General features: G+C 44.6%; 1 protein-coding gene across 1 annotated transcript; it reads right to left on the bottom strand.

Moving 5' to 3' along the window:
* Positions 1–548: 548 nt before the first annotated feature.
* LOC148089218 (sialate O-acetylesterase-like) lies at positions 549–9,842 on the bottom strand. Its single transcript, XM_087784841.1, has 11 exons — positions 9,836–9,842; positions 6,709–6,870; positions 6,309–6,463; positions 6,104–6,242; positions 5,650–5,818; positions 5,497–5,579; positions 5,306–5,439; positions 5,090–5,244; positions 3,088–3,271; positions 2,422–2,634; positions 549–677 (listed from the first exon to the last, which is right to left on the bottom strand). Exons 1-11 carry the CDS (start codon positions 9,840–9,842, stop codon positions 549–551), a joined length of 1,530 nt encoding a protein of 509 aa, XP_087640967.1.
* Positions 9,843–20,889: the final 11,047 nt, after the last annotated feature.

Raw genomic sequence — 20,889 nt, 5'->3', positions numbered from 1 at the left:
TTCTGTGAACCACTGTTTGACTTTGAGTTACTGGGTGTCTGATGGAGTAGACATGGATCTAGACTCACAGTAGACTTCCACTTGTCAGCAAGCTTCTTTTCACGCCTCTCAGCGCGGTTAGCGAGCAGAACCCGATCACCAACAGCAAGAGACATGCCCCGAGCTCTGCGGTTATAGTTTTTGGCCTGGCGAGCCTGCTGTGTTCGACTGTTCCACAGGCAATTTGAGCAGCCTCGGATATATCCTGCTTCGACCGAGACACAAACTCATGACGGTCAACAACAGTGGAATCAGGGAGAGTATGCTGGAACACAACATCAACAGGTAACCGTGGTGTCCTGCCAAACATGAGCAAAAATGGTGCAAACCCAGTCGTTTCATATACAGTGCAGTTATAGCAAAAGGTTAGCATCTGTAACATCTGGGGCCATTTGGCTTTGGACTGACTTGGGAGGGCCTGACTTGGGAGGGCCTCTCAACAAGTCCGTTGCCCATTGGATGATATGGGATTGTAATCAAGATTGTCATCACCCATCATGGTAAAGTCATCATTGATGTGATCTGGCGGTGCCATCGCCGTTCTGGCGGGAGAAGCAGAGGAAAGTGGCCCAGACGAAAGCACAGCAGCCCGTGAAGGTGGTCCGCAGGTACAGAGGCACCAAGGCGAAGTTGAAGAACTGAGAGAACAGGAAGTGTCAGTCAAGATTAATGAAAATTTTAGAGATTAAATTCACCTAAGTTTTAAGAATTGTATGACATCAAAATACAAAAAAGCTCTTGGTAAGACTTTGATTAAAGTTGGAGAAAAAAGGTATTCAGAAAAAGAGCCTTATATGATGCGGACAATTAGAAATATAAACAAGTAACAAGAAGAATTTTGTTTTAAAGAGATCACAAGTTATTAATTAGGTAAAAAAACTGAATTTTATTGTTAAAGTTACTGTCACGATCCACTTCGATTTTGTTTTATTTTGCCAAAGTACTTCATGCTTCGCCACTTTCTTTTTCTTTGACAGTTGTTGGCAGAAACGCACAGCTACTGCTGATCAATCCATCAGCCCGGACAGATTTAAGGGGCTGATCTCCAGCCAGCAGTTGTCAGCCCGTTTCCAGTCCTACCTGGTTAATTCTGACTCCACTACGTTCTACCTGCTTGCTGTTCCAACTTGTTCCTCGATTTGACTGTAATTCTTCCCCCTCAGTGGATTGTGCGTCTGGCTGCCCTGTTGGAATCTACCCCCTTGCTTTCCTTTCCTAAATTGTTTTTTTGTTTTTTTGTAACTTTTCTCCTGTCTGCTGTTTATTGTCTTCCGCTTGCGGGTCACCTTATTAAAGGGCATCTAATGTGTTGATTTAAGTGTCTCTTGAATTGTTCTAGGACCTCTGTTATACTCATCAGTATGTTTCTTTTTGCACGAGTCTGGATTCTCACCCTACAAATCACTCCAGCGACCAGATGTAGCGCGACAGATGTCAACATGTGACACATCCTGCACCAGACAACACAACACCCGCCACTGGGGAGCGATAGGTTCGAGAGCATGTGTGCGTTACCAAAAATAAACCGCATTTCTCCATCTCGCTGACTCGACGGGGAAGTTAAAAGTGACTTGTTTTTCCCCCTTTTGCTGGAGAAATCCCGCAGTCGTCGCAGGGAAACTGCTCGTCGCGCCACAGTTCAGAGCCACCACAGTCGCTTTTATCAACTGAGCAATAAAGTGTCAACCAGGGGCCCCCAATTTCTGGTGGAAAAAAAATGAATGAATGAATGAATGACCCGCCCACATAATCAAACACTTTCCGAGAAAGAAAAAGTGAGGAAATAAATAATAAAAATAAATTTAATAATAAATGGAAGTCCATAACGGAGGGATTAAATAAACAGTTTGTCATGAAACAAAACAACTTAAACACCAGTCCAATGTTCTTGTCCATGTTAAGGTCCGAAAAAGTCGCGTCATCAAGCGCGCAATCACTGCATCAACGACAGATTAAATCAAAAAACAAACTACTTATCGGAGTTCTGGCGTGATGAGTGAATGTCCTTTAGACAGAAAGAATAATCCCCGCTTGAATGTGCTCGGATAGTTTGTCCATCTTGATCGTGCTTCTCTTCCGTGTCTCCCCTGGTTCCATGCAGGTGTCTCCCCTCACCTCACACTCGCGTCTCCCCTCCCATCAACCCATAAAAAAAACTTCCCCCCAATTTCCCCACCATTCAAAACAACAAACACAAACAGAATATACAATGACATCATGTACAGAGCATCAAACATTAAAGAAAACATGCTCATATTTGCCAAAACGTATATACATATATCTTGTGACATCATGGTATGTTACAGTGAGTCAAAGAAAAAAGATGGTCGACTATAATTTTTCGGGCAAAGGCAGAGTTCGGTTCGGTCGCATAAACAAGACGAACGTCGGTGCAGGCAACACTTGGTCTTTGCTGTAGATGGGGCAGAGCTTGAAGTTGCAGGGCCAGTCGGTCCAAGCGTATCGAAGGGCGGCGACCTTTGAGGTTCCCGAACAGTAAAAGGCAGACACCTCGATGGTGGTCCGTCCCATCTCTATCATGGGAGCGGGGTTCCAGTGTCCGGGAGACTCACATGGAGAGCCCTCGCAACAGATCTGCAGGAGTGCAAGAGATGTGTGTATATATATATATAAATATATATATATATATATATATATATATATATATATATATATATATGTGTTTTTTCAAAACTAACTTATCGAGCCTTAAGGCTCTCAACTCTTCCTCAAAACTGACTCTTGACTCTTCTAGACACCTTTCTAGTTCATGAATAAATCCTTAATGTCTTGAATGTGTGGCTATTCTCCTCCAGACATCACTTGAAAATAAAGTCAGACATCCTTCAGGTTTTTATCCTGTGAAAAGTCCTACATCTTTACTGGGTTTTTTTCAATGAAAAGGCTGACATCCTTATGATTCCGTTAGTTAGTTAATCAAAAGTTTTTCATTTAAATTCTGGCCTTCAAAAGTCATTTTCAAACTCATTCATCAACTGCAGCTTTTTAAAAATCCATACAAGAGGGACAACAAGTGGACAAACTCACCTCGAAGATGGTGAGATGCTGCCAGGCCCACACTTCCTGGTCGTAGATGATGTAGAAGGACCTGGAGTCCATCAGAATGTTTTGGGGGAACGGTCCGGCGAAGGATACGTCCTCATTATACGCCACCGCCCTCGCGCCCAAACTCAGCCTGTAGGCTACGTCTTGTTTGTAGCGAGGATGAATCCTGAGGGAAACGATGTTGGTTATATTGGTTCTTAAACAAAGATAAAATAACTTCTCGACACCGTTGGTATCGTCTCGACACCGTTGGTCTCGTCTCGACACCGTTTGTATCATCTGGTATCATTATCCGATTATACTTGTAGTACTTGCAGTACTTGTATTCCATTTGAGTATCAACGCGTGAGAAAAAAAGTGGCACATATTTGGCTTTCATGCCCCCAGGAACTTTGGGCCAAAATACCATACTCTGATTGCTCCGCTCAGAGCTATGATGAAAGCAGGCATAAGAACACTAAACAAAAACTTGAGTGGTTGACGAATGCAGAACTTTATTTTAACTACTTAAAAGTGACTCTGTCTAGAGCTGCTGACTTGTCACCTCCAGACTATACTATAGAGCAGGGGTCGGGAACCTTTTTCACTCAGAGAGCCATGAAAGCAAAATATTTGGAAATTTATTTCAGTGAGAGCCATATAAATAATATTCAGATGTAAGAATCTGTGCTTGACACGAATTCAAGCCCTTTTTCCTTTGTTCATCAAAATCAACAAAGAATTCAGACGGGTTCATCCCTTTCCATGCCTCCATTTCAATATGTCCATCATATTTAAATGAAGCACAAGACTAAAAATTCTCCATTTCTGTGATCATGAAAAAACAAAAACAAATGAAAAAATTGAATTCAAAATAACAGTTTATATTTGTTAATTTTAAACATGTCTGATATTAATCACACAAGTGGATTAATTAAATTTCAGATGAAGTTTAGTGAGAATAAAACTGTTCATCAGTAACTTCACATCATCATCGCTTTGTCTGATCGTCTCTGACGTCATTAGAATGTGTGTCTCACCTGTACCTGTTTAACGCGTTTGTGTTTCTGCGTATTCTTATTACATTCGTGAGATAAAGGTCATTTACAAATAGTCATCATGTGATGGTGTATTAATACAAGTGTGTTTTAAGGACCGCGATCACAAAAGGAAAACCAGCATTTGTTGCGCTTTCATTGAAACCTGCAGCTTAACTTTAATGGACCTGACGTCATGTTTCTGTGACTCTCGTAGAGAAGAACCTGAAGCGATCAAACGCGCATTATTTTGTTCGATATATTATTTAAGAAAAAAAAGCTTATAATTCTATATCGTTTTTCTGAATTGCGTAAAATGACTGTCGCACGTTTTGCTCTTTTTATTCTCAATTCATATGATCATTTCCGTGCGTTCAGTGGAAGAGGCAGGAGCTCTGATTGGCTGCTGTGCATGTCAATCAAATTTTCAAGCAATCGGCACAATAACCATTTGATTGACATGCACAGCAGCCAATCAGAGCTCTCTTTACTATTTTCTTATATCATATTTTATTAAATCACGCGATCTACTCGCAACAGCTTAGATCGCGATCGACGTATTGCCCACCCCTGAAACAAGTGATAATATTTTATGTTTTATCTGAAAAGCCGAAATCTGCGAGCCAGATGCAACCATCAAAAGAGCCACACCTGGCTCGCGAGCCATAGGTTCCCGACCCCTGCTATAGAGACTAGACTATACTTAACCATTCCATCTTGATGTGAGTGAAATTGATGATATTGTTCTTTGGGAATTAGACTATTTAGTGAAAATAGTGAAATAGAGACTGAAATACTGTAAGAGGGAAGAAAATACTAGATTAAGAGATAAATGCAAAGAAACAATAAGGCAAAAAAAAAAAAAAGGTTGAATAACCTTTAAGTCATACTCTTGAACCTTAGTTTCCACAACTGCATATGAATAACATAGAACAGAAACCCCAACACACCGTTCGTATGTTACTTACGTGCCATAGGGTGAAGCATAATCTGGAAGATCCATGGCCACAGCCATGAACGTCTTTGGCATGCGTTTGTTTGGCACAAAACCAAAGTCTGCGGTTTGGTGCCACCGGATTTCCGGGAAGCCGTCGTCCTTGCTGCCTTTTTTATACCCGGAAAGCTGCGTGGAGATAAAATGTGTGAGATCCACAATAGCATCTTTGAAATGTAAACGTTTGCACCTGAACAAATCCGAAGGGAAAGTCGATCTCCGTCTGGCCGCCAGAACCTTGATGGAACTTCTTCCTCCAGTCGTCAATCATGGCAGGGAAAGAGCAGTTGTACTCATGACGGTGATACTCTGCATTTCTTTCCCCTGAGAGAGAGTAACATCAAGTTGTGCCGTCACAGAGTTGATGTGTGTGGTCTTTACCTTCGTACCACAGGACTCCCTTGATGGTCATGTTGACCAGCGGGTGGATCATGGCGTTCCAGAGCACACTGTTGTTGTGATCACTGGACAAGAGAGGAAGGAATCACAACTGTGGGAACCTGAGAGTAAATTAAAGACATCACGGGTTCTTACTTCGCTGCTACCGCGTCAAGTCCGCAGCGCCGAAGAGCTCTGGACGACGACCACGCCTCGATGGGTGACCCGCCCGAGCAGGACTCCACCAGACCGATCGGGTACTTGAGTACGTCGTACATGTAGCGTCCGAACAATCCGCAAACAGCCGAGAAATCTGCCAAATTCTCTGAAAAGCAGTATTAGAAAACATTATCTATTGATTTAATTAATATAATATATATATTTTTTTAAATGTACAAATAACACATTAAACATATATTCATGTTTTTTCATTTTTGTGTTGCAAATAAACAAGCTAGGCTATGTAGTATGATGTGTACTAAAAGGCTATGTATGAAAGAATATTGAATTATAAGAAAGATAAAGCGTTTCTGGACTAGACGTGTTTCTCAGATCAATCATGTGGAAACACAGTAATTGTAGTCGATGAAACAAAGAAAGATAAGGTTACCCGGTGTCGGTACCGCCCAGGAGATGTCCACACCCTCCAGATCTGTCAGCTCGATGTCACTCCGCCGTAAAGACGCCATAAACGGCCTGACTTGATGGTACGTGGAAGAAGTATTTATCTCCATCGATGAGTTGAAGATCTATTGAGGACATGTTTCTATTGTTAGGAATGTGTGAATTACAGGAACACAGGAACTCTTACAAACCTCGGACATCTTGAAATACATGTTGCTTTGACCTCCGCACAGCCAAACGTCCCCGAACAACACTTCTCTCAAAACGGCGGTGCTGTCGTGATCGTGGACGGTCAGATTGTAGGGGCCACCAGGTGACACTGGATCAAGGACGGCCCTCCAGATACCTAAAAAAAAAAAAAGACCATGAGATTAAAAGTACATTTTTGAAACAAAGTTTTTGTAACAATATTTACATTTAGTTTTCTTTTATCTTAACTATGAAGATAACAAGTGCACAATGTAAGAACCATAATATTAATAATAATGTATCAAATATTTAATAAAGTGATTGAGAGATTGTGCTGAAAACAGAATTCGAATTTAATTAATTTTAATTACATTTTCTAGACTGGACTAGCAGGACTCATACCTCCCTTAACGGTGATCATCGAGGATTGTTGTGTGACTGGTCCTGTCAGGGTAAGAGAGAGTTCCGCACCTTCACCTGCATAACCCCAGACCACTGCTCTCTGAGGAGCCTTCTGGAGAACCATGTGGTCCCCAAAGTAAGAGGAGAACCTCAAGTGCCCAGCTGCAGCACAGAGACACAAACAACTATCACTGACAGACGTTAAAACATGTTGTTTTTAAGACAGAATTATTTGGGACTCTAAGTCAGGGGTCGGGAACCTATGGCTCGCGAGCCAGGTGTGGCTCTTTTGATGGTTGCATCTGGCTCGCAGATTTCGGCTTTTCAGATAAAACATAAAATATTATCACTTGTTTCAGGGGTGGGCAATACGTCGATCGCGATCGACCGAAGCTGTTGCGAGTAGATCGCGTGATTTAATAAAATATGATATAAGAAAATAGTAAAGAGAGCTCTGATTGGCTGCTGTGCATATTAATCAAATGGTTATTGCGCCGATTATCAGTTGAAAATTTGATTGACATGCACAGCAGCCAATCAGAGCTCCCGCCTCTTCCACTGAACGCACGGAAAAGATCATATGAATCGAGAATAAAAAGAGCAAAACGTGCGACAGTCATTTTACGCAATTCAGAAAAACGATATAGAATTATAAGCTTGTTTTTTTTAAATAATATATCGAACAAAATAATGCGCGTTTGATCGCTTCAGGTTCTTCTCTACGAGAGTCACAGAAACATGACGTCAGGTCCATCAAAGTTAAGCTGCAGGTTTCAATGAAAGCGCAACAAATGCTGGTTTTCCTTTTGTGATCGCGGTCCTTAAAACACACTTGTATTAATAAACCATCACATGATGACTATTTGTAAATTACCTTTATCTCACGAATGTAATAAGAATACGCAGAAACACAAACACGTTAAACAGGTACAGGTGAGACACACATTCTAATGACGTCAGAGACGATCAGACAGAGCGATGATGATGTGAAGTTACTGATGAACAGTTTTATTCTCACTAAACTTCATCTGAAATTTAATTAATCCACTTGTGTGATTCATGTCAGACATGTTTAAAATTAACAAATATAAACTGTTAGTTTGAATTCATGTTTTCATTTGTTTTTGTTTTTTCATGATCACAGAAATGGAGAAATTTTAGTCTTGTGCTTCATTTAAATATGATGGACATATTGAAATGGAGGCATGGAAAGGGATGAACCCGTCTGAATTTTTTGTTGATTTTGATGAACAAAGGAAAAGGGCTTGAATTTGTGTCAAGCACAGATTCTTACATCTGAATATTATTTATATGGCTCTCACTGAAATAAATTTCCAAATATTTTGCTTTCATGGCTCTCTGAATGAAAAAGGTTCCCGACCCCTGCTCTAAGTGCTCCCGGCGATTCAAATAAAGAAGTTGTTGTTATATTATTTGTTTAAAAAAAATATTATAGATTCAAACTCACCACAGCTCTGAAAAAAAGCCAACCCTAGAAAAACAAAGAACATGATGACTATCGGCCACCTCAGGAGAACTGAATCGTTAGTTTCCCACTAGCCACATATATATACATAGGTTGACACAGTTCATATAGGAACCTTCAAAATAAGAGCAAGAGCAAATCTAAATGGTAACTTGTATTATTTACAGGCATTCTGATGACTTCTTTAGAAAAAGAGTAATGCGGACAAATGTCCTATTTTATCTGACGAATAACGATGGATGATTACTAACAATAGCAATAACAAATGACTCAGTTTGGAATCTTACTTTGGAAACCTGTGCACATATATACATAGGGGCCACATCAGATGCTGCCGCCCTCTAGAACAGGTATATCCAGTTCAGACCCGGCTGCAGAAAAACATCAAAATTACATTTTTTCAGAGGGGGGAAACATTTCAACCTAAAAACGTATTGGCTTCAGGCTGAACAATGGCTCTGGGACGACTCGTACAGTACAGAGAAATAATTCTCTCATTACTAAAAAGTGACGGTTGATCCCAAAATAAAAAAAAATCTAACAACCAACAACAACGTTTAGTGCTGTCTCCATTTATTAAACTAAAGCACCACAGCTTCACTTCTACTAAAAACATAAGCACTAAAAACAACTGGATTGAACAATCAAATAAGTTTTCATCTAATTGAACAAAATCATGTGAGGTGTGATGTGTGATCTGTTTGACTACTTGATGAAGCCCAGTTGCTGAAAAATATGTTTTTTTAAAGGGCACCAAATGACCATCGTGACAATATAAGTAGGTATATATATATATATATATATATATATATATAGTAGCTGCAGCTAAAGCCTTTTTAGCTGCAGCTACTCTCAGTTTGAATGTTCACTCCAGTGTTCAGGTTGACTTCAGTGCTTGTGTTTTCAGTAGACATGGATGGCGCTGCTTCCTGCTCGCTCTCCTTGTTACTTTTTCTTGTCAGCGTATTATGGATGTCCATACTGAAAACCAAAACCAATTACTTACATTATAAGCAACTGTAACCATTGATGTCAAATGATAACAATAACTGTAGTGGAACCTACTGACCACTTGGGTGCGCTGTTCTCTTGACATGTCTTTATCAAATACAACACCCAGGTTTCTCAGGCTCAGTTTGACAGACTGACCTAAGTCACCCAAGTACTGACTCAACCCTGGAACCTTATCATCAGGAGCAATCACCAGAGTTTCAGTTTTGTCCACATTTAGCTGCAGAGTGTTTTCACTCAGCCATTGTTTGATTTCTAGCAAACAATTAACTAAAAAGTTCAGCCTCTTGGGCTCAGTTGGATCAAAAGAGCAGTAGAGCTGGATGTCATCAGCAAAAATGTGATAAGAAACATCTGGAAATCTCTGAATGATTTTACCGAGGGGAATCAAGTACAGCAAAAACAACAAAGGACCCAGAACAGAACCTCGAGGGACTCCACACATCAGATCTGCCGATTCAGACCTCATTTGATTGGCAGATACACTGAAACTGCGCCCAGAAAGGTATGATGAGAACCATTCTAACACAGACCCAGACAGTCCCACTTCATCTTTCAGTCTTTTCAGCAGGATCTGGTGATCAACTGTGTCAAAGGCTGAGGAAAGATCCAAAAGAACAGTGAATTTACCCGACATCATGATGTCACTGGACACTTTCAGTAAAGCTGACTCCGTAGAGTGATGTTTACGGAAGCCAGACTGAAACTTCTCATGGATGTCGCTCTGATCCAAGAACAAAGACAGCTGCTCAGACACCACCTTCTCCAAGATCTTGGACAAGAAAGGGAGCTTAGAAATAGGCCTGAAATTACTGAGGTCAGTTGGGTCTAAGCCTGGCTTTTTGAGCAGAGGCTCTACAATGGCATGTTTAAATGCATTGGGAAAAACCCCTGTGGAAAGGGAGAGGTTCACCATATTGGTAACCCAGGTGCCAATTATATCAAATACTTTAATAAAAAGCTTACGAGGAAGGACGTCATCTGAGCAAGAGGAGGGTTTCATCTTGTTCACTAGTGCCGAAATATCACCCAAAGATACAGCAGTGAAGGAAGACCAAGAGGAGGAGAGGGGCTCAGAGACAGTAGGGGTTCCAAACTAAGGGGGAGAGATTTTCTCTTTGATCAATTTAATTTTGTCAATTAAAAAAAAATCTCAACAATGCATTGCTGTCAGTTTCACAGAAGACAGGCGTGATTTGAGGAGCAGGAGACACGAGAGAATTAATCGTGTCAAACAACACTTTGGGGTTTTTCTTATTTGCTGCTACCAGTTTTCTGATGTAATCAGATCTAGCAGTTTCTACCATCTCATTGTAAGAAGACATCAGATCCCTGAGGTGAAGTCTGTGCACCTCAAGTTTAGTGGACTTCCAGAGACGCTCAGTCTTTAGACAAAGTCTCTTCAGACTCAGATATTTATTTATATAGCGCTTTTCTAGACCAGGGTCACAAAGCGCTTAAACAATCAAAACAATAGTCAAAAAAGTATATACTTTAAAGATCAAGATAATACTGAGAACAACACAGTAGTTCCAGAAAATCAAGGAAAAGCCTGAACAAATAGAAACGTCTTAGGATGTTTCTTAAAGGAGTCAGTAGACTCCATCAAGCGCAAAGAGAGAGGAAGATTGTTCCAAAGCTTAGGAGCAACAGCCTGAAAAGATTTCTCTCCTCTGGTCCTGAGCCGTGTGCGTGGAACCATAAGTAGATTCTGATCCACAGACCTCAGAGCCCGAGCTGGGGTGTAAGGCTGGATCAGATCAGTGATGAAAGGAGGAGCCTGACAATGAATAGCTCTGAAAGTAAGAACCAGAATTTTAAAGTTGATCCTGAAAGAAACTGGAAGCCAGTGAAGAGTTTTAAGGATCGGAGAAATGTGAGTTCTTCTACTACCGTAGAGCGGGTTAGAATTCTTGCTGCAGAGTTCTGAATCAACTGCAGACGAGACAGCTCTTCTTGTTAAGACATGAAAACAAACTGTTACAATAGTCCAGGCGAGAAGAAACAAACGCATGGATTACAAGCTCCAGATCATGTTCCAACAACATTTTCCTAAGTTTAGAGATTTTTCTCAGTTGAAGGAAACAGTTTCTGGTCAGTTTACTGCAGTGTCGAACAAGAGACATGTCTTTATCAAATACAACACCCAGGTTTCTCAGGCTCAGTTTGACAGACCGACCTAAGCATTGATGTGTCTCAAATCGCATACTACTCTTAGTATGCTAGAAGTTAGTATGCATCAATTTAGTGTATGTACTAACTAGTACGCAAATTCTATGTCTATGTCTATGTCTCAAATCACACACTGGCGCTACACGCTAACCGGAAATCACATTAATTAACGATGATTGCAATCAGCTGTTGAAACGCTATCGACACCTGCTGGCAGCACGTTTTGCAACTTTGTGAGAAAAAGAAGTAAAGAAAAATATGAATAATGAAATATTCCAGAGATATTTACGCCGCTATCAGCAGCGAAGATGTCTAATCCTTCTACTGCTGGCAGAAAATGTACCTGTAAGTATATAAAATATAAATTTATATATATATATATATATATATACATATAAATAGAGATTATTATTATTATTATCATTATATATATATATATCTATATATATCTATATATAGATATATATATAGAGAGATAGATATGCATATATATATATATATACAGTATATTTATTTTTTTACCTGATAAACTGTGTTCTTTGCTAATAAACTTTATGTGAAGTAAGGAAAGAAGGGAAAAGGGAGCACAGACTAGAGATAGGGAACAGGTCTATCGGATAAAAAAAAGAAAAACGTAGGTCTGTGTTAAAGGGAAGGAAAAAATTATTGTGGATGGAAGAAGGAAACAGATTGGGATATACATATCAGCATTGTAAAAATTCCAATATTAAAATAAAGTCTCAAAGTGGATACTGAGCATGACTTATGCATTAATGCACTAATGCATTTTATAACTTGTTTCGGTCATTTAAAGTGCAATACAAAGGAAAACAAGAAAATTTACTTAATATAACTTTATTAAAACATGAACTTTTTTTCCTCCAACAGGCTCCGAACCCCAGGCAGTACTGCCAAATAAATGCCACAGTGCCACTTTTGGCACTGTATTTTGATGGTGGAGACCTCCGTCCCGACTTCCGCCTCTCCAGGTCATCTTTTAATGCCCTGATGGTTGCCCTTGGCGAGGCGAGTGACCATGGCTGGGGACCCGTCATTGAGGCATTAGTTTTTCTTTTTTGGTTAGCCAGTGGGACCTCTTACCGTGTGGTCGGAAGAGCTTTCGGCATGCACCGAGCCACAGTCCACCGTGCCATACATAATACGAGCACGAAGGTCCTCACCCTCCTCTCCAAGGTCGTCCGTCACCCGTCAGAAGAGGAACTGCCACTGGTGGGAGCTGGTTTTGCCCGTTTGGCTGGGACAGCAGCCTTCCACAATGTTGTTGGCAGCATTGATGGCTGCCACGTCCGGGTGAAGCCACCCACCCAGGACGCAGACTGCTACATTAATAGAAAATTATTTTATTCTATTCAGTTTCAAGCTGTGTGTGACCGCACAGCTAGATTTATAGACATTTTTGTGGGGTTCCCAGGCTCTGCCCATGATGCGAGGGTGCTGAAGCACAGCCCTCTTTATTATGAACGGAGGTACCCCCCACCAGGGTACTGTATCATTGGAGACGGTGGCTACCCCTGCCTGCGCCAGCCCATTGCTCTGTTGACGCCGTACCGCCAGCCTCTCCACAACCATCTTCAGGCCCTCTACAACGCCCGCCTGGCAAAAGCCAGATGTGTTGTGGAGAGAGCCTTTGGCATCCTTAAAACAAGGTGGAGGTCCATCTTCCTGAAGGCCTTGGAGGTGGACATCCGTTATGTCCCGGAGGTGGTTGCCTGCTGCATCATATTGCACAACATCTGCCTCAGCAACGGCGATGAGCTTGAGCCAGAGGATGCTGATGTGGAGGGAGCAGCAGGCGACCACAACCCAGAACCAGCAGCCCCAGGTGCCATCTGTGGAGCAGACGACAGGCACAGGATGGCAATGTTGTGTGTTGCGCCTGAGCACGACTATATCTAACAATAAATAATGTACATAGCAGTCATGACTCCTTATTAAAATGTGTCACAAATATGTCCTTACACTAGCTTTATTTTTTTCTACAAAAAAAATTACACAAAATAAAAATAAATTATTTTTTTTAAAGATGATGCCAGAATGTCAAGGAGACGCTCATCCCTGGCAGCAGTCTCCTTGTCTCTCCTCTCAACCCTCACTCATTTCCATCATGATCCTCTCTTCTCTCTCCCTCATCTGCCTGTATCTCCTCTTCTCTTTCTCCGAGTCATCTTTTCTCCTCTTCTCTTCTCTCTCCATAAGCTCTCTTGTGTTGATTTGCTGGAGCTCCAAAAAGTGTCCATCTTTTTCTTGGAGCTCATTCAGCGCATCCACAACATCCACAACATCCACAACATCCCGCCGCCTTTTCTGGGTAGATGCTGTGGATGCGCTTTGCCGTGGGGTCTGCACGGAGGGGGGTTCAACCACAACCGCGTCCTGGGAGGATGAGGCGATGCGGTGTTATCGAAGGCTTGCCCCAATCGCCTCATCCATCGAGGTGTACCACTTCCAGGATGCGACTTCACCCCCCTCTGTGCTGACCCCAGTTGAGGGGCACTTCAGCTTCTGTGAAGGAAAGAATTAGAGGGAATGATATATTTTACATCTCTATCCTTATTGTCATATGAAGCCATTTAACCTATAATAATGTTAGTACATGGTGTAATGTGTATGCCAGCAGGACATCTTAGCTTGAAAACCAACCTTGTACGCTTGTTTAAGGTTTTCCCACTTCTTTTTGACGTAGGCTGGGGTCACCTTCCCCCCGAGCTCCCAGGCATTAATGAACACCCTGATTGAAATACAAGTTGACACAACTATGCAATGACACTCCTTACAGTAACATCAATGTCTACAAACATGTAAGTTATTAAGGTGTCATTCATGTTAGCATGATAAAATATGTTGTTCATTCACTTACTCATAGCCAGTGATGGCTGCATTACCAGCGTTAGCAGATCGCCACTCAATGAGGGCCCTTGTGTCTTCATTGTCCCCTTAAAAATAAATACATTTTTAAATGAAAATAAATACAATAATATCTATACTCAGAACAGTAAAAACAATATTGTTTATATACTGTGCTGATACGCTAGCTTCAGCAATTCGGCTGTGAACACAAATCTTATACCACAATAAACGTAACGTACATGTCATGACGTATGTTTAGTGACTGTTCGCTCGCAAGCTAGCAAAATAACATTAGCATTCACGTTTTCGTCCAAAATACACATAAACATACGTTACTGACGTTTCTATACAACAGCACTAGTGCAAACATATGAAATGAAAAACTTACATCGGTATAAAGTTGAAAAATTGACCGAGGGGGCGTCGCTCTCAACGTGCTCTCTTGCCGCCTCCATTTGACTGGTAGTGACGTAACTTCCGTTCACAACGTCAACGTCATTATTGTGGGCGTGTTACTACGCCAATTTAGTGTGCATGGCGCACTAAATTTCGCATACTAAGAATTGAGACGCACTAACGCACTAAAAATACTATCTTTTAGTATGCTAGTATGAGATTTGAGACACAGCACATGAGTTTCGAGGTTGTCAACCGGAAGTGTTTTGAGACTATCTCTATTCACAAGAGTTTCTTTATTCATTTGTTTTAATATGACCTTGATGATGATTTGATTTATGTGATAGCAATGCACCTTAATGCTAATGCTTTTTATGTTCTGTTCTTGTTTGGAAGCAGTGCTAACGCCGTTAGAACTCAACTTAAAGGGCACCTATTGTGAAAACCCAACTCTCTGGACTTATTCACATGTTCTAGATGTTGACATCGTCCTCTTTAAAATGCAGTAGGTCATTCATCATGACGTTGCTCTGTTTTGAAGTTATTACTTAATAAAGTTCTCCACACGGTTCTCTCACAGACACGAAGATCGTTCAGCCATAACTATCACAGCTGCGCATGGCGCGGGATTTGCTAGAAAGCGTTTTGAAACTTTTTGCCGTGGAGAGTCAAAGTATTTCAACAATGATTTCAAAGATATTTAAGTGCTGTAATAAAGTAAACACGCGACGAAATCCTACCTTTTGATGTGAATTATATACTAATGAAGTAAACACTGTTAATTAACGGATCGTAGTCAAAGTTTATATTTAGATTCAATTATTCTCTGTCCAAACATTGATCTAACTGTGTTATACAAACAAGCATTTGTTTAGAAATAACTGGAAATAATTGATCCAATAATTAGCTTCACTAGTATTCAAAGTAGTATTTGATGTACAAAATAGTTTTGTCAACGCTCGTAGTTAATTCATCTTCATTTAAGTTCATTTTTATTATACACATTACTACCATCTAGTGACCATTTAGTATAACTACATCAATTATTCTAAATAAATTAGTTGGAATATTCTGTATTTTTAAATCTACAACAATTTGGAGTACAATTACTGTATGCAGACATAGAGATAAATGTGACTGTGTTCTTGTACATACTGAATGTTTGTTTTTATTAACACACCATAATAATAAATAAAACCACTTCTGTAAAAAAAAAAAACTGTCTTATGGCTAATATGCATTTAATTAGTGAAGTCATCAAGTTTGCGACATTCTTTCAAGTACGATGTGTTATTGGTTTTATAAGCATCACGGCTTCGGTGACATTGCAAACTTGATGACGTCACTAATTTGCGTATTAGCCACTCTTCTGTTTGTATTTATGTCTGCATACAGTAATTGTACTCCAAATTGTGTCATGTAGTCATGAGTCAAGCTGAGTCGTCCCTCGATCATGAACAGACGTCGACTAGGAGGACGACTGGCTCGCTGCATGGAGTCGACCATGAGGTATGCGAGAGCGATCAGGTGAGTATCTCTTGCAGGCCACATGGCCCTCCTGCAGCGCACTCGACGGGTTCACTTGAGAGGTGTTAGTGTGCATGTGTTTCCGCCTGTGAATGTGACGTATTCACAGGCGTCATTAGAGACTTTCAAAAAAATCCCGGCGCCATGGATGACGTCACGTTTGGCGGAGAAACGTCATGGATGACGTCACGTTTGGCGTGATGACGAGGCGCGACGGGGATACGCGGAGACGGAGATCCCGTTCGTCGGCATCATCATCTGGTGCTGGGGGGAAGCGTCACCAGAGACCAGCCACCCCAGCAGCACCAACAACATCGGCAACAGCGGCGGCGTGCGACGAGTGAGCGTCGCCAAGATCCGCAGCACGAGCCGGGGAGCCAGCAGCCGCAGCAGAGTCGACGGCCGAGGGCTCCCCCCCCCCCCTATTCATTCAAGGGAATGTGTCGGGAATAAAACAAGAGAACGTATGACGTTTCTGTGGTTCGTTCTGAGAGATGTTAGTAGTGTGCATGTGTTTCCGCCTATGAGTGTGACGTATTCACAGGCGTCATTAGAGACTTTCGCCGCTAATGCTAAGCTAACATGCTCCGCCGTTCATAGACGGCGAGAGTTTCCTCTCAGAACACAGTTCGAAGGAGGGTTTAAACCCCTTCGCCCGGGTCATGCCGAGACTGTAATAACGGAGTCTGTCCACACGAATGAGGGGCAGACTCCAACCACATGTGTTTTGTTTACAGACGAGCAGAGGTCCGCGAGACCGGCTGAGTCAGCTGTGTATACTTCCGCGTCGACCAGCGCTCGTGCCCGACAGAGCTTGACAGCTGAGGTGAGTGGAACCAGTCCAGACATGTCTATGTTGACCGGAGGTTGTTCCTTCCCCCACAGCGCTGTCTACAAGCACTGGCACCGTGGAGGATGTCACGTTTGGCGGCGGAGAAACGGCATGGAACTGACGCAACCTGGTGTTTTTACGCGCGAGTTTTCTCGCTGTCCTGAGACCGGGCGAGGGCGAGGAACTTCCGCCCCGTCTGGTCGATCAACTGGAGAGGTGCGTGGTGGTCGGATCTCACGAGTGACGAGCAGGTCTGGACCGCCAGCGGAGCTTGAGAATGTACGGGACCTGGTGAGTGATGCGGTGCCGGCGCGCACGCGACCTAAGAACTCACATCAGCTCCGGTTTAATTCTCCAGCACATTCCTCCACATCGCGGGTTTTGTCAGCTCCGGTGACACTAAGAAGTGCTCAGGGAGTTGGGAAGACTTCCGGGGGGGAAAGGGAACACGCACGACGCGCATCTGAGGTGTCTCACGCGCACTTGCGCGCTTCTCCCACAGAGCCGGTTTTTATGTATGAGAGTGGGGGTTCTAGTGAATCCAACTCGAGTACATGCTCTGTGCATTCATTAGATAGAGACGCGGCTTGTGTGATGCCCTTTCGTCTACGGCCCGCTCTTGGACGTTCGAGGGGGCGGGCCGGAGGACTACCCAAGGTTCGCCAGGGCTGCGGTTCTGACAGAACATTATTCGGCTTGGAGTCGCCTGGTTTTACTTCTGGGACCCACTTGGCTGGGGGGAGTAATCAGGCGGGGCTATGCGCTACAATTTGCCCGTCAACCCCCGCGTTTTCAGGGATTCTCTGGACGCGTATGGCGGAGCAGGAGAATTATCCTGTTTGAGAAACGAGTTGTCTACTCTGCTGCAGAAGGAGGTCGTAGAACTGGTCCCTGCAGCCGAGATGATGACAGGGTTTTACTCCCGGTACTTCCTCGTGGCGAAGAAGACTGGGGGTCGGAGGCCCATTCTGGCCCTCAGCTATTTGAACAAGTTCATAGCTACCCGCCCGTTTCGCATGTTGACGGTCAAGAAACTGCTATTAGGTGTAAGTCCAGGAGATTGGATGACATCTATCGACCTGACCGACGCGTACTTTCAAATTCCGATAGTCAAGAGACATCGAAAGTACTTGCGTTTCGCCCTCGAGGGTCGGGTGTTTTCAATACACTCGACTCCCGTTCGGCTACTCTCTGGCACCCAGGACCTTCACCAAGTGTATGGAAGCGGCAGTGGAGCCTTTGAGAGTGAGTGGGGTAAGGATCTTGACCTATCTGGACGACTGGTTGATCCTTGCCAGGTCAGAGGCAGGAAGTTGCGCTCACACACAGAAGGTGTTGAGCCATATTGCCACCCTGGGGTTCACAGTGAACCTCAGCAAGAGCGCTCTGACTCCAGTTCAACAGTTAGTTTACCTGGGGGTACTGTTGAACTCGGAGGAGGGATACGCGCGCCTCCCGGACGTGCGTATCCAGCCCATTCTCCGACTGACAACACAGTTGCTGGAAGCTCGGTGTCACGTGACAACAGCAGGCACTGTTATGTCACTCCTGGGGCTCATGGCAGCAGCCCACACGGTAGTTCGGCTGGGCTTGCTGCACATGAGGGAGCTTCAGAGATGGTTTGGTCGTCTCAAGCTAGACCTCAAGCGGGAAAGAGGCGGAAAGCGCCTTCCCGCTCGGGTTTTGCAGGACATCCAGTTTTGGAACTCTCTAGCCAACCTCAGGCTGAGAGTTCCATTGGGTTGCGTCCTTCGTTACACTCAAGTGTTCACAGACGCTTCTCTGACAGGTTGGGGAGGCTCCTCGGGTCAGGCCTATGCCAGTGGGGTCTGGAGCAGTCCGGTGCTCAGACACATAAACTGGCTAGAGCTGAAGGCGATTCACAATGTCCTGCTTCACCTCTCTCCCCAACTGTCACAGTCCAACGTCCTAGTACTATCCGACAGCTCCACCGCCGTGGCGTACGTAAATCGCCAAGGTGGAGTCAGATCCCCAGCCCTTCTGAGTGTGGCAAAGAAGGCTTGGCTGTGGGCAGACTGTCACCTGATTTCGCTCAGAGCTCAGCACGTACCGGGCAAGCTGAACGCAGTAGCGGACAGACTGTCGAGGGGGGCCGTCCAGGACGAATGGGGTCTGTCCGAGGCAGTGGCGAGCGAGATCTGGTCTCGGTTCGGTCACCCGGTTGCAGACCTCTTCGCCAGCAAGGAGAACTTCAAATGCCCTCTTTGGTTCTCCCTCAGGGCTTCGGATGCCCCCCACTAGGCGTGGACGCTTTAGCCCATTCGAGGTGGCCGGTCGGTCTACTGTTCGCCTTCCCTCCTCCGCGGCTCCTTCTCCCCTTGGTTCGGAGGGCTGGTGAGCTGGTGCGCATGGCGGTCGGGGCCCCGTGGGCCATCCCTTGGGGCCCCGCTGCCCTGTGTCAGGCAGGGGGGACTCTGACAGCGCCCCCGGTGCTGGGCCGGCCTCTCAAGGTGTGGCTCCTGCACGGGACGAGCTGATCGGGACTTTTGGCCCCGTCAACACGCAGGCTTATGCCTCAAAGTGGGGGATTTTCTCCCGCTGGTGTTCAGACAGGTCCTTGGACCCCAGCTCTTGTTGGTCTCCGCTATCCTGTCTTTCCTGCAACATTTGCTGGATAACGGGCGGACTGTGGCGACACTGAGAGTGTTCGCATCAGCCATAGCGACGAGGCATGTCGGTTTTGAGGGTGCTTTGGTTCGCGCCCACCCCTTGGTGGCACCCTTATTGCGGGGTGCCTGCAGGCTTCGACCTCCTGCAAGGCCTTCCAGCCCTCAGTGGGACCTCCAGTTGGTACTGGACTCTCTCACAGGCCCGACCTTCGAGCCTCTTGACCAAGTCCCACTGGATGTCTTGTCTTCAAGGTATCGCTCCTTCTGGCACTAACAACCACGAAGAGAGCAAGTGAGCTTTGTGCCCTCTCCATTAGCCCTGAGTGTCTTTCCTTGGCGTCGAGGTGTCTTTGCGTCCTAACACAGCGTTCCGCCCAAAGATTCTGAGTTCCTTGTTCCGGGCGACGACCTTCACGCTGCGGGCCTTTCATCCGCCGCCCCACTCGGACCCGGGTCAGGAACGTCTCCACCTGTTGTGTCCAGTGAGGGCGTTGGCCTGGTACTTGCGGCGGGTGGCCGTGTTTAGGCGCTCTGATGCCCTTTTTTGTCTGCCACGGTAGATGCCGACGGGGAGAGGCGATCTCCTCCCAGAGGTTCTCTCATTGGGTGAGATCGGCCATTATCCGGGCCTACCGAGCAGCGAGTGGATCCGCTCCTAGCGGTCTGAGGGCGCATTCCACCCGTGGTGTGGCAGCCTCAGTGGCTCTTTTGCGGGGTGTGGCAGCAGAGGATATCTGCTCAGCTGCTTCTTGGGCGTCCACATCTCTTCGACGTGACGGCGGGATCAGTAGCTCATATGGTTTTGAGCGCTGCTGTGCCCCCCCTCGAGGCCCACGGCTCCAGTGGACTTGGATCCTGGGCCGGCGGGGCCCTAGCGATGCTGCTTCAGGAGCGGCGTCCAGCTGGGGGTACATTTATCCCGTCAGGCTTCGCCTTTTGGGTAAACCAATAGCGAAGCCGTTAGAGGGCGGAGCACCAATGACGTAGAACCCCTGAGTTGTCTATCATAACCTCAGGTTCTACGAGTTGGTGCGAAGCCCTCTAACCTCGTCGCCAAGCGGCCGCCCTTCTCGCTGAGTTTCAGTTGGAGAAAGTGCGGCGGGTGCTTCCCGCCTTTATAGGAAGTGGACTGCCCCCTGCTGGGTGGCGAGTTCATTATGCTTTCTCAGAGACGAGGCTGTGCCTCGGGGTAAACCAATAGCGAAGCCGTCGGTAAAAGATGGCGCCGCACGAGCAGCAGCTGGTTACAACAGCTCCCT

This window comes from Callionymus lyra, chromosome 1, assembly GCF_982586985.1.
Source record: "Callionymus lyra chromosome 1, fCalLyr1.hap1.1, whole genome shotgun sequence".
Lineage (NCBI taxonomy): Eukaryota > Metazoa > Chordata > Actinopteri > Syngnathiformes > Callionymidae > Callionymus > Callionymus lyra.
Note: the sequence above shows the minus strand (reverse complement) of the source record. Positions and strands in the feature narration are given on the sequence as shown.